Source organism: Mirounga leonina, unplaced genomic scaffold (genome assembly GCF_011800145.1).
Source record: "Mirounga leonina isolate KUSES-001 unplaced genomic scaffold, KU_Mleo_1.0 Mir_115, whole genome shotgun sequence".
NCBI lineage: Eukaryota > Metazoa > Chordata > Mammalia > Carnivora > Phocidae > Mirounga > Mirounga leonina.
This window is the reverse complement of record NW_023270268.1, coordinates 85,319,362-85,332,265: the sequence shown is the minus strand read 5'-3', so window position 1 is coordinate 85,332,265 and position 12,904 is coordinate 85,319,362. Positions and strand designations below refer to the sequence as shown.

At 45.2% G+C, this 12,904-nt stretch overlaps 1 protein-coding gene across 4 annotated transcripts; it reads right to left on the bottom strand.

The window, feature by feature from the left end:
* Nucleotides 1–277: 277 nt before the first annotated feature.
* Nucleotides 278–12,577, bottom strand: TM4SF19 (transmembrane 4 L six family member 19). 4 transcript variants are annotated; one of them, XM_034999922.1, is made up of 7 exons: nt 12,032–12,577; nt 7,448–7,555; nt 5,162–5,291; nt 4,715–4,916; nt 4,092–4,169; nt 1,406–1,575; nt 278–1,121 (listed from the first exon to the last, which is right to left on the bottom strand). In XM_034999922.1, exons 4-7 carry the CDS (start codon nt 4,913–4,915, stop codon nt 941–943), a joined length of 630 nt encoding a protein of 209 aa, XP_034855813.1. In that variant the 5' UTR covers nt 4,916; nt 5,162–5,291; nt 7,448–7,555; nt 12,032–12,577; the 3' UTR covers nt 278–940. The 4 variants fall into 4 exon arrangements, with proteins under 4 accessions (XP_034855813.1, XP_034855814.1, XP_034855815.1 ...); XM_034999923.1 differs by lacking the exons at nt 7,448–7,555; nt 12,032–12,577 and adding an exon at nt 7,293–7,317; XM_034999921.1 differs by lacking the exon at nt 5,162–5,291 and having other exon boundaries at nt 279–1,121; nt 12,032–12,573.
* Between the last annotated feature and the right edge of the window lie 327 nt (nt 12,578–12,904).

The following is a 12,904-nucleotide window of genomic DNA, read 5'->3' as shown; positions in this document are numbered from 1 at the left end:
GGAAGTCCCAACATGAATGTACCAACAAGGTTGGTTTCTATTGAGGGCCCCCTCCTTAGCTTGCAGGTGGCCACCTTCTGGCTGTGTCCTCACATGGCTTCTTCTGTGCTTGTGTGGAGAGAGAGATCTGGTGTCTCATCCTCTTTTTTTTTTTTTTTTTAAAGATTTTATTTATTTATTTGAGAGAGAGAGAATGAGAGAGAGCAAGCACATGAGAGGAGGGAGGGTCAGAGGGAGAAGCAGACTCCCCACCGAGCGGGGAGCCCGATGTGGGACTTGATCCAGGGACTCCAGGATCATGACCTGAGCCGAAGGCAGTCGCTTAACCAACTGAGCCACCCAGGCGCCCCCTCATCCTCTTTTTATAAGGATGCCAGTCCTACTGGGTTAGGGTCCTACCTTTATGACCTCATTTAACCTTAACTACTTTCCTAAGGGTTCTATCTACAAATACAGTCACATTGGGAGTTAGGGCTTCAACCTATGAGTTTTGAGGACCCACAATTCAATCCATAACAACTGGTGAACTTGAATTTAGAAGATTGGAGCTCAGGTACTGACTTTCCCTGAATCCAGTTGAGTGGTTTTAGGCAGCAAGTCCGTTATGCTCTAGGAGCTTCAACTTCTATATCTGTGACATGTGGCCAGTTTTATGGAGTTGTTGAGAGGCTGAAATGAGACCATGGCTGGAGGACATTTATGAACTGTAAGTTCCTGCACAATAATAATGACTTAATTATTCCTTCTACTAACATATCATCTTGCAGTTTACAATGTGATTTCAAATGCATATATCATTCAATACATGTGCAAGGAATCATTACTGTTATTATCACTACAGGCATATACCTAAAAGGAAAGTTCGGTTATAATCCATCCTGCAGAAGGGATTCAAGGCAGCTTCGGAGGAAAACTCTCATGCATGACAGGGCATTCCCTATCACTTCTCACAGAGGCTGCAGAAAAGGCCCAGGAAGCTGTTGATGAAATGAATGACCACCAGGAGAATCTGGAGGAGGCTGATGCACAGAAGGATGGAGAAGAAGGCCACGTGCCAAATAACAGCTTTAGAAGGCTCCAGGCAGACAGAGTTCCAGAGGGAATGGTCATACAAATAATTCCTATCCCAAAAGAAAAAAAAAGGGGAGGGAGACCAGGGGTTGAGGAATAACTAAGAAAAGCCAAGTAAACAACCTCAGTAGAAACCTGGGGCCTCCCCCCAGCTAAGGCCATAGGTCTAGACTCTTGAGGGTGACTGTTGTTACTGCACCTGCAAAATGCCAAGCATCAAAGAAGGGAGATGCTAGAACGTGTGACCAAGAGGAGTTTGTAGGCCATCTGTGTGTCTTTCTGTCTGTCTTTGTCTCTCTGAGAAGACTGAAAATCCAAGTTTCCGCCCATTTACCTGTTATGCAAGTCTTGGAATGGGTAACCATATTTCCAAGCTTGCGTCTGATTGAAGGATGAGACATCAAACATGCAAAATGGACCATCTTTCAGGGCTACTCCGGAAGTGATAAAGCAAATCAAGGCTCCAAGAAAAGCCAGGCTACTGGACAGCAGAGAAGTGAGCATCTGTAGAGGGAGGGAAGAAGCCACGAGGTGAGACCGGGTCATGACCAGGTGATGGGGTGATCTGGACAAGCCTAACTTCTCTGGCACTCGGGCTCTTCCCCATCAAATCACATGGGAATAATGCTGCCCCTGGCACCTCCATTAAAGCATAACCAAGGCAGGGTGGCTGATGAGGGGTCAATGGGTAGAGCCAGGAAGGGATGGGAGAGAACGCATGAGAAGGGGGAAGCAGTGGCACTTGGACCTCGGTCTCCCTGACCCGGTAGGCTCTCCCTCCAGAGCTTCTCAGCAGGTTGGCATCAAAAACTTTTACACTCAGGGGCCACTGGGTGGCTCAGTCAGTTACTGACTCTTGATGTTGGCTCAGGTCATGATCTGTGTTGTGAGATCGAGCCCTGTGTCAGGCTCCACACTAAGCATGGAGTCTGCTTAATATTATCCCTCTCCTCTGCCCCTCACCACCCCCCCACTTGCGCCTGTGCGTGCGCTCTCTCTCTCTCTCAAATAAATTAATAAATCTTTTAAAAAAAGTTTAAATAGCCTCTGGGTAGAAGGGTTGGATGGTCATCTCATGCCCTTTTCTTTTTTACTATTTTAAAAATTTTTTTAAAGATTTTATTTATTTATTTGACAGAGAGAGACACAGCGAGAGAGGGAACACAAGCAGGGGGAGTGGGAGAGGGAGAAGCAGGCTTCCCGCAGAGCAGGGAGCCCGATGCGGGGCTCGATCCCAGGACCCTGAGATCATGACCTGAGCCAAAGGCAGATGCTTAACGACTGAGCCACCCACGCATCCCCCGCATGCTCATTTCTGACTCTTTTAAGGGAAAGCTGTATTTCCAAAAGTTCCAAGCTCCTACCCCTGATTCCTCTCTTTCTCAAATCAAACATGAAAGGAAACAAGGGAGGAAAGAGGGAAGGAGGTAGAAAAGAAGGGAGGGAGGGAGACAGAGACAGAAATTGCAGTCAGCTCAGAAGGGACTCCTGTTCTGTCATTGCGCTTAGTCTGTGCACCACTCACTTCCCTCCCCAAAGATAACAATGAGTTCATTTCCTGGCAGGAGTCTAGCTTGCTTTTAAATTGGCTTCTTTCTCAGAATACAAGGTCGTTTTCTCCCTTCGAAAGAATACATATTTTAAAAATTTAAATAAAATATAGATATAATTTTTATATGGAATCATAGAGTCCTTTTCCCACAATGTCACACTAGTTGGGAACTGGGGAGGAGCCAGGGAAATGCTCAAAATGGGGTCCCGGCCCTGGCAGCATCACATCACCTGAAAACTTGTTAGAAATGGACAACTTCCTGCTTCACTCCACCTTCTGAACCAGAAAAGTTGGGGCTGGAGCGCCTGGGTGGCTCAGTCGGTTAAGCGTCTGACTCTTGATTTCAGCTCAGGTCATGATCTCAGGGTCATGAGATCACGCCCTGCATCAGACTCTGCGCTGGGCGTGGAGCCTGCTTAAGATTCTCTCTTTCCCTGTCTCTCTCCTCCCTCACCTCTAAAAACAATAAATAAATAAAGTCAACTCTCCTGTCTCTCCTACCTTCTCCTTTCCTCAGACAATATCTCTTTAAAAAAAAAAAAAAAGGAAGAAAGAAAATCTGGGGGTGGAGCCAGCAATATGTTTTAACAAACCCTGAAGGGATTCTGATGCACACACAAGTCTGAGAACAACTCACTCGCCTAGGGGAAAACCAGATGAGACTGAGAACAGATAGTGAATGAAATGTGTGGGTGTTTATATTTAATTCTTTAACATATAACTCTGAATCAGTGGGGTTCCCAATACGTGGGCGGCAGATATCAAAGTAGGCTCTAGAGTTACTGTAAGGAGGCCACAAATTCATGTGTCTGAGACTGAATAAGCAATATATCTTATACTACCTATGTAGTGAGATTTTTCAGATCTATATGAATGCCACTGTAGTTGTAAGTGCAAATTTACTCTGGGCCCCAGTTTCATTTTCTGTAAAATGGAGGGGTTAGACTAGAATCTAGTCATTAGATGATTTCTGGAAAACCTTCCAACTCTAAGAAAAATTAAACAAAACAGCCAGGACATTTCTTTCTTTCTTTTTTTTTAAGCAGACTCCACACCCAACATGGGGCTTGAACTCACAACCTGGAGATTGAGTGCACGCTCTACCCACTGAACCAGCAGGCACCCCAGGAAATTTTCTATCAATGACACATGAGTGCAGTGCATTTAACTCATGTCCATATTGTTCAGTAGGTTAAAGTAATAGTAGCAGTTCCTCACATGTATATAGACATTTCTGGCTCATTAAGCACTTACTCCCTTAACTTGATCCTGTTCACTCCCATTTTATAGATGAGGACCTGAGCTCAGAAAGGTTAAGGAACTTGCCCAACAGCTTAGGGTTATGAAGGGTACAGTCAGGACCTGACTTCAAGCCCCAAGACTGAAATTGCCTCTTTACCAGTCTGCCTATAGAGTAATAGGATGTGGGGACAGTCTAGGTATTAGAAGAGTAGAATCTGGTGCTTACACTTCGGCAGGGCCCACTCTTACTGAAGCAGCCATATCTCCAGCCCATCAAGGAGATGAGGATAGCTGCAGTGAGTACCTGGGAGAGGGGAGAAGAATGGTAAGAAGAGATTGGGTAATCGACATTTCTAGCTGCCACTTGTGCCTTTGAAATAGATCCGTTGGGCACCTCACATGAATTTGATAATCCTATCTTTCCCAGAGGGTTTCGCTTTGACTGTCAGGACCCAATTGGATGACTAGCCTGACCTGACTCTCTGGATGGCAATGTTTATACCCAGCCTTCTTGTCCTAAGCCAAAGTTCAGCAACAAGACCTGACAAGTCTTCCTAGAGTCACCTATTCCTTGGAATTGCTATAGACCCAAGACCAGCTTGCTAGATCAAGCATTCTTTTTTTTTTTTTTTTTTAAGATTTTATTTTTAAGTAATCTCTACGCCCAATGTGGGGCTCAAACTCACAACCCTGAGATCAGGAGTCACATGCTCTACCCATTGAGCCAGCCAGGCACCCCCAAGACCAAGCATTCTTGCAAAGAACCAAAACACTACTCCCCTGCCACTTCCCTGCTCCACCCTGAGGGGTGTTTGGGGAATTCACACCCAAGAAACTCCAAACACTTACCATGAGTCCTCCTCCCCAGAGCCCAGAGCCCAGCATGGCATGCCTGCCAATGAGGCCTCTCAACAGGTAGGTCACATCCCAGTTAGGAAAGAGGAGAACCAAGTTGGCTCCAGCAGCAAACAGGGCGGTAGTCCCGAGGCTCAGCCCCAGGATGCGGGAGCAGGTCCGTGAGCATGCCATCACATCAGGAGAGGACAGCATCCTGGAAGCAATGGATAGAGAGTCATGGTAGCTCTGTTGGCTGGAAGCATCAGGAAGGGGAACACCCATAGCAAGGGTAGGGTGGGGGAAACAGACTACAGATAATGTCACCTACCCAGGTCAGATCAAGAAGAGCCAAAGAACTTGCTTAAAAACTTTGCCTTCTATAAACAGTCCCCAATGGATAGGATTTAATTGCTCCATTTTCTGCCAACCCCAACTCATCCCATCATATTTTGCTTGTACCTCTATACAGCCAGTGATTATTTCTATTTGGGACAGGAAAAAATGTTTAAAGGTGTCATCCTCTCTCTTTAAAAGATGTCATTTTAGAGATGTCCACTGTCACCACTTCCATTCAGTAGTACAGGAAATCCTATCCAGTGCAATAAGAAAATAAAAAGAAACAAAAGCCATACAGACAGGAAAGAAAGAAGTAAGGTAACATGATTATCTATGTAGAAAAACCAAAGGAATCTATCAAAAAGTTACTAGAACTACTAAGTGAGTTTAGCAAGTTACAGAATAAAAAATTAATATACAAAGATTCTATTGTATTTCTGTATACAAGCGATGATAAATTGTAAAAATTTAAAAAACAATATTTAGGGGCGCCTGGGTGGCTCAGTCGGTTAAGCGTCTGCCTTCGGCTCAGGTCATGATCCTGGAGTCCTGGGATTGAGCCCCACATCGGGCTCCCTGCTCAGTGGGGAGTCTGCTTCTCCCTCTGCCCCTCATCCCTCTTGTGTTCTCTCTCTCTCTCTCAAATAAATAAAATCTTTAAAAAATAAAAATAAAAAAACAATAAATAGCATAAGAATAGAAAATACTTATGGATAAATTTAACAAAATATGTGCAAGACTTTGGTATGGTAAATATAACAAAATATTGCTGAGAAAAATGAAAGACCTAAATAAATGGAGAGATATACCAAATTTGTGGATCAAAAGATTCACTATCATTAACATGTCAGTTGTCTCTAAATTGATGTGTGGATTCAATACAATCTCAGTCAAAATCCTAGCAGTGTTTTGTTGTAGAAATTAACAAGCTGAATCTAAATTTATATGGAAATGCAAAAGTCCTAGATTAGCTAAAATAATTTTGAAAAAGAACAAAGTTGGAAGACATACACCATCTGATTTCAAGACATTATAAAGTTACAGTAAAGTTACAAAAAGTAAAGTGCTGGTGTATAAAGACATACAGACCACTAGAACAGACTAGAGAATTCAGAAATAGACATACACATATTAGCAAATGATTTTTTAAAAAGACAGTATTTCAATGGGAAAAGGATAATCTCAAACAGTGCTGGAACAATCTATATGCAAAACAAAAAAATATATACCATGACTATTACTGCAAACTATATTCAATAATTAGTTAGAAATGAACCATAGGTCTAAACTTACTAAATTTCTAGAGGAAAGCAAAGGAAAAAACATTGGGATCTTTTTGTTTTTTTTAAGATTGTATTTTTAGGGCACCTGGGTGGCTCAGTCGTTACGCGTCTGCCTTCGGCTCAGGTCATGATCCCAGGGTCCTGGGATCGAGCCCCGCATCGGGCTCCCTGCTCTGCGGGAAGCCTGCTTCTCCCTCTCCCACTCCCCCTGCTTGTGTTCCTGCTCTCGCTATGTCTCTCTCTGTCAAAAAAATAAAAAAATAAAATCTTTAAAAAAAAAAAAGATTGTATTTTTAAGTAATCTCTACATGTAACATGGGGCTTGAGCCCACAACCCTGAGATCAAGAGTCACATGCTCCACAGACTGAGCTAACCAGGTGCCCCTGGGATCTTGAGTTAGCGATTTATTTGATAAAAGACAAAAGGTACAACCCATAAAAATGATAAACTACTTCAAAATTAATTTGCTTTTCAAAAGATACCATGGGGGGGCCTGTGTGGCTCAGTCAGTTAAGCGTCCAACTATTGATATTGGCTCAGGTCATGATCTCAGGGTTGTGGGATCAAGCCCCACATCCGACTCCAAGCTGGGTATGGAGCCTGCTTAAGATTCTTTCTCTCTGTCTCTCTCTCTCTTAAGAAAAAAAAGACACCATGAAAACAATGAAGAAGGAAACCACAGACTGAGAAAGTATTCACAACATAAATTTTGCAAATATGTATGTGAATGCGAATACATACAGGTCTGATAACAGACTTGTAACTAGACTATATGAAGAACTCTTAAAACTCTGTAATAATAAGACAACAGCTTGATTTTAAAAATGGGAAAGAGATTTAAACAGACACCTCATTTCATCTCACAAAAGAAGATATATGGATGACAGCTAAGAATAGGAAAAGATGCTCAACATCATTTACATAAGGAAACACAAATTAAAACTAAAATAAGATCCTACTACACACCCACCGGAATTATTTCCATTCAAAAGTTGGACTCTACCAAGTGTTGGTGAAGATGTGGTGCAACGGGAACTCTCATAGGTAACTAATGAGAATACAAATGTTACAAGCCACTTTGTAAATTAGCTTAGCAGTTTCTTATAAAGTTAAGCATTTACTTACCAAATGATCAGGTAATTCCACTTCTACGTATTTATCCAAGAGAAATGAAAGCACACGTCCACACAAAGATTAGGACTTGAATATCCATAGCAGCTTTATTCACAATAACTACAAATTAGAAATATGGGAACAACCTAAGTGTGCACCGAAAGATAAATAGATAAACAAAATGTGGCATATTTACACAACAGAATATTATTCAGCTGTAAAAATGAAAGAAGTTCTGAAACATGCTACAACATGGGTGAAACCTGAAAACCTTATGCTAAATGAAATAAGCCAGACACTGAAGGACAAATACTGTGTGATTTCGCTTATATGAAATATCCAGAGTAGGCACATTCATAGAGACAGAAAGTAGATTAGGGGTCACCAGGGACCGGGAGCAGAAGAATGGGGAGTTATTGTTAAATGGTTACAGAGTTTCTGTTTGGGGTGATGAAAGAATTTTAGGAATATATAGTGGTGATGGTTACACAATATTTTGAGTGTAATTAATGCCACTACATTGTACGCTTTAAAATTGTTAAAATAGGGCGCCTGGGTGGCTTAGTTGGTTGGGCAACTGCCTTCGGCTCAGGTCATGATCTCAGGGTCCTGGGATCGAGCCCCGCATCGGGCTCCCGGCTCGGCGGGAAGCCTGCTTCTCCCTCTCCCACTCCCCCTGCTTGTGTTCCCTCTCTCGCTGTATCTCTCTCTGTCAAATAAATAAAATCTTTAAAAAAAAAAAAAAAATAAATAAATAAATAAATAAATAAAATTGTTAAAATAACAAATTTTATGATATATACATTTTACCATGATAAAAAAAATCAGTTAAAAAATGAGAAATAACTCAAATGTTCATCAATAAGTGAATAAATAAATTGTGGCATATCCATGCAAATGAGTACCTCCATGAGGCAACAAAACAGAATAAACTACCAATACATGCAACCATATGGATGACTCTCAAAAGCATTATGCTAAGTGACAGAAGCCAGAGACAAACCACTACAGAAACAATCATACAGACTACTCACTGTATGATTCTATTTCTATGAAATTCTAGAAAAGGAAACCTAGTAATAGGAAGCAGATCAGTGGCTACCAGGGCTAGGGAATGGGAGAGGGGATCAATACAAGGGCATTAGGAAACTTGTGGAGGTGATGGAGATGTGTTCTGTGTCTAGATTCTGGTAGTGAATATGCAACTAAATGTATTGACAAAACTCATCAAACTGGGCTCTGAAAATTGGTCAATTTTATTGTGCTTTAATTATACATCAATGAAATGGATTGCAAAATTAAATGTCTCATCTAGGTAAGTTGTAAAATGCCTCCTCCACACTTTTACTTATAGCCATTTCTCCTTTTTACATTTTCACTGATACATGAACTTCTTGTCGTTTTTCTTTATTATTTTTTTTAAATTTTTATTTATTTATATATTTATTTTCTTGTCATTTTTCTAAACATGAATTACAATAGGGTTGGTGATATTTGGGTAGACTTGTGTCAGTATGGATCTGAAAAAAATCAGTGCCTTGACATCCCCAAGAAGTTGATTGTTGCTGCTTTGTGATTCAGGTCTGTCTGACCTAAGACTCTTGACACTCCCCTCCCAACACATTACTTTGCACGTAATCAGAAAATATGTGTGAACCAGAGCCCCCATCTCTCTTTTACACATCTACATCCAAATATATATGTAATAAAATATTTCAGAGTTTGGAGAATTAAACATAGTGTATATATTTGTACTTATAAGCCGTATGAAAAATTAAACAACACCCATGTAAATGGGACCAGCTTACAAAACAGGTCGTTACCACTAATATTATTGAAGATCTACGTGTGCCTATCAATCCTACTCTTTTGGGGCGCCTGGGTGGCTCAGATGGTTAAGCGTCTGCCTTCGGCTCAGGTCATGATCCCAGGGTCCTGGAATCGAGCCCCGCATCGGGCTCCCTGCTCAGCCGGAAGCCTGCTTCTCCCTCTCCCACTCCCCCTGCTTGTGTTCCCTCTCTCGCTGTGTCTCTCTCTGTCAAATAAATAAATAAAATCTTAAAAAAAAAAAATCCTACTATTTTCCTGGATTCCTTCCTAAAATGACTATCCTTAATTTTTATTTTTATCATACCTTCTTTTTTTTTTTTTTTAAAGATTTTATTTATTTATTTGAGACAGAGAGAATGAGAGACAGAGAGCATGAGAGGGAGGAGGGTCAGAGGGAGAAGCAGACTCCCTGCCGAGCAGGGAGCCCGATGCGGGACTCGATCCCGGGACTCGATCCCGGGACTCCAGGATCATGACCTGAGCCGAAGGCAGATGCTTAACCAACTGAGCCACCCAGGCGCCCTTATCATACCTTCTTAAAAACAGTTTTACAACTTAACGAACTCAGTTTTTCAAAAACAAGAACTTGATTAGCCTAGCATTGTCCATTTGTCTTGTGGTAAAGAGACTGGAGCCAGACAGAGCACCGAGCAGGCATTTGGATTGGTGGTATGCTCCTGCGCCCTCCCCCTGGTTCCCCAGCCCCCCGCAGCCTCTAGTGATCTTTGCTTCCCCTAATCCCAGAGTCCACACTTACCTCCTGCAACTCCTCCCAATGGAGAACTTCCTGCTGCAATTGCTAATGTCTTAGTGTGGAGAGTTGCCCTCACTGTGTGCCCTCCCCGCAGGGTATTTGCTCTCTAAGCCATTTTTCTTACAGTGAATAAAAGAACTTGCCCCGGATGAAATAAGTTCAGGCCTCCAGGACAGCGGGGCCATGCGCTGGGGGAGTAGGGGAAGGAAATGAAGGAACAGTGACCCTTACCCCAGGGATGCAAGGAGGCTAGAGGGAAGGGCGGGGACCAGGGACCAGGAGGGATGCTGTGTTTCCTCCCCAGCGCCCTCTCCCAGCTGGCCCACGAGAGGAGGCCGCTTTTCCTGAAGTCCTGGCTGCTTGCTCCTAGTTCTTGGGCCCTCGGGGTGATGAATAGGCCCTGTTGTCAGAAGACAGGACACCTGTAGGAAAACAATCCTCCCCACAGTCTGCCCACCAGCCTTTGGGATGTAAGTGCCTGTCTGGGCAGCCTCCCTCCCAGACTGTCCCGTCATCGGGTGCAGGGCTCTTGGTGTGTCTCTGTGTTGGAGCAAATTAACCAATCGAGGGTGTTAGCAAGTAAACGACTTTAACCCACACCCCCTCCCAGATGACTGACATTTTGTCAGGGGCCCAAGCAAGGACCTGTGTGCAGCTGAACTTTCAAGCCAGGGCCGCAGACCGCGGGCTGGGGGGAGTTTTGTGATTCAGGTGCGCCTTCGGCCGCTTGCAAGTCATCCCACCCGTGAGTAAGGCCTGTCTAGACGTAGATAACCAAAAGAAACCGCCCTGACAATCTCTTCTACGGAAATTTTTCTATCAGGAAAACAGTTTTATAAGGGAAACTAAAGAATATAAACATGCAGAGGGAAAATTAAGAAGTTGAGCATGGCCTTCGGGATGAGTGGAACTCAGAGAATCCCGGCTGTCCGTTAATCTCCTGCTAAAAGCACTTGTCGCTGCTGCTCCCACCGATTCAAACCGGTCTGCATTTCACTTCCTCTCCCTGACTTTGTTCCGCAAGAAATCACAACATTCTGAGAAACGCTTCCACAAATGTGAGCCCAGAGATTAGCCAAGAGGTCGGCTACTTTGATCTCTGAAGAGATAAGCAGGATCATAAGGTAAAACTTTAAAACCGGGCTTTAGGGGAGGCCCTGTTCTTTTTTTTTTTTAAGATTTTATTTATTTATTTGAGACAGAGAGAATGAGAGAGAAAGAGCACATGAGAGGGGGGAGGGTCAGAGGGAGAAGCAGGCTCCCCGCCGAGCAGGGAGCCCGATCCGGGACTCGATCCAGGACTCGATCCAGGGACTCGATCCAGGGACTCGATCCAGGGACTCCAGGATCACGACCTGAGCCGAAGGCAGTCGCTTAACCAACTGAGCCACCCAGGCGCCCCAAGGGGGGAGGCCCTGTTCTAACGTGAGATCCTGGCTGGGTGCCCAAGTCCTCGGCCAGATGTCTAGGCAACAACAGGAGTGACCAGCTGAGTCACGTGGAGGAAGAGACGGCAAATTCTTTGTGTGTCTCTCTACCTCCCCCGTCACCTGGACAGCCTTTTCTTTCATCCCTTCCTCAGTCACTACCAATTAAGTGTGTCTGCTTTCTGCCGGTCCCAATGCCAGAAGCCGGAGATAGCATCAGTGACTCGGAGACCGTGTCTTTTCTTGAGGAGCTGAAAGCCTCATGGGGCCAGCGACAAGGCTCGAAGCAAGTGCTGAGCCGCGGTGTCCCTCGGAAGGTGTCACAGAAGCGCACCGAGGATCCCCTGACCAAGCCCAAACGTCACCGACAACAAGGCAGAGCAGGGCAGGGAATGTATTCTAAGCCCCGGCGGAAGCCCGCAGGTGACAGACGGAGGCGAAGCGAAGGCCCAGCGACGGCCTGAAGCCGCACAAGGGCTCAGAGCCAGAGCCGGGGCTCCGTGCAGTCGGACGTGGGCGCTCTCAGCGGGGAGGCCCCGCTGTTCCCCGGCCCTCGGCTCCCTGGGCCTTTCCTCTCGGCTTTACCTGCATCCGGGGGCAGGGCTGAGGACGGGAGAGGAAGGGGCTGGAGAAGGGCTCCGTCTTCAGAGCAGGCCCGTGCCCCGCGGCCCGGCTGGCACTCCCGCAAGGCCAGCCCGAGGGCCCCGGCCTCTCCAAGAGGCCAGGCGGGCTCTGGACGCAAGCGGAGGCGCGCCGGGCGGGCGGGCGGGCGGGCGTGTGAGGGCGTGTGCGCCCCCACCCGCGGCCCACGGGCCTCCAGCCGGGGAGCTTTCCTGCCCTCGGAGAGCCCTCTCCCGATGACCCAGCCGCGGCTCATGTTCATGTGACCCGAGGAAGGAACCGGGAGGCCTGGCCTCGTGAGCTAAAATGTCTCAGTGAGTCAGACAAGCACCCATGAGAAATGCCTTATGCTCCCTTCTCTCCCAAAGCAGCGACACCTTTTCACACACTATCTGTTCCACTCATTGCAGAACTGGAGCTCTTGGGAAAACCAGCACTGAGCAGAGCCGCCACCCCGTTTTCCTCACGGCCCTCCTGCCTTTGCTCTCAGCTGACTGGATGTGTGCAGCCGGGTTCCTCCGCTAGCCTTCCCACTTCTTTGTTCCAGCCGCAGGTCACCGTCGCCTTGCCCACCGGGGCGCGGAGCATTTCGGCGTGCCGTCTGTATGGGCGACTCTGACCCTCTTCTGAAAAGCTCTTGTTCAAGATCCAGTTCAAACACCCCCGGGGAAGCCTTCCCTGATTGCTTCACTCAGGGTTAGGCACTTCTCTCTCCAGATTCTCACTGTACTTCATTATTATTATTATTATTATTTTTTAATAGGGTTTTGCCTTTTCTTTTTTTTTTTTTTTTAAGATTTTATTTATTTATTTGAGAGAGAGACTGAGATAGAGAGA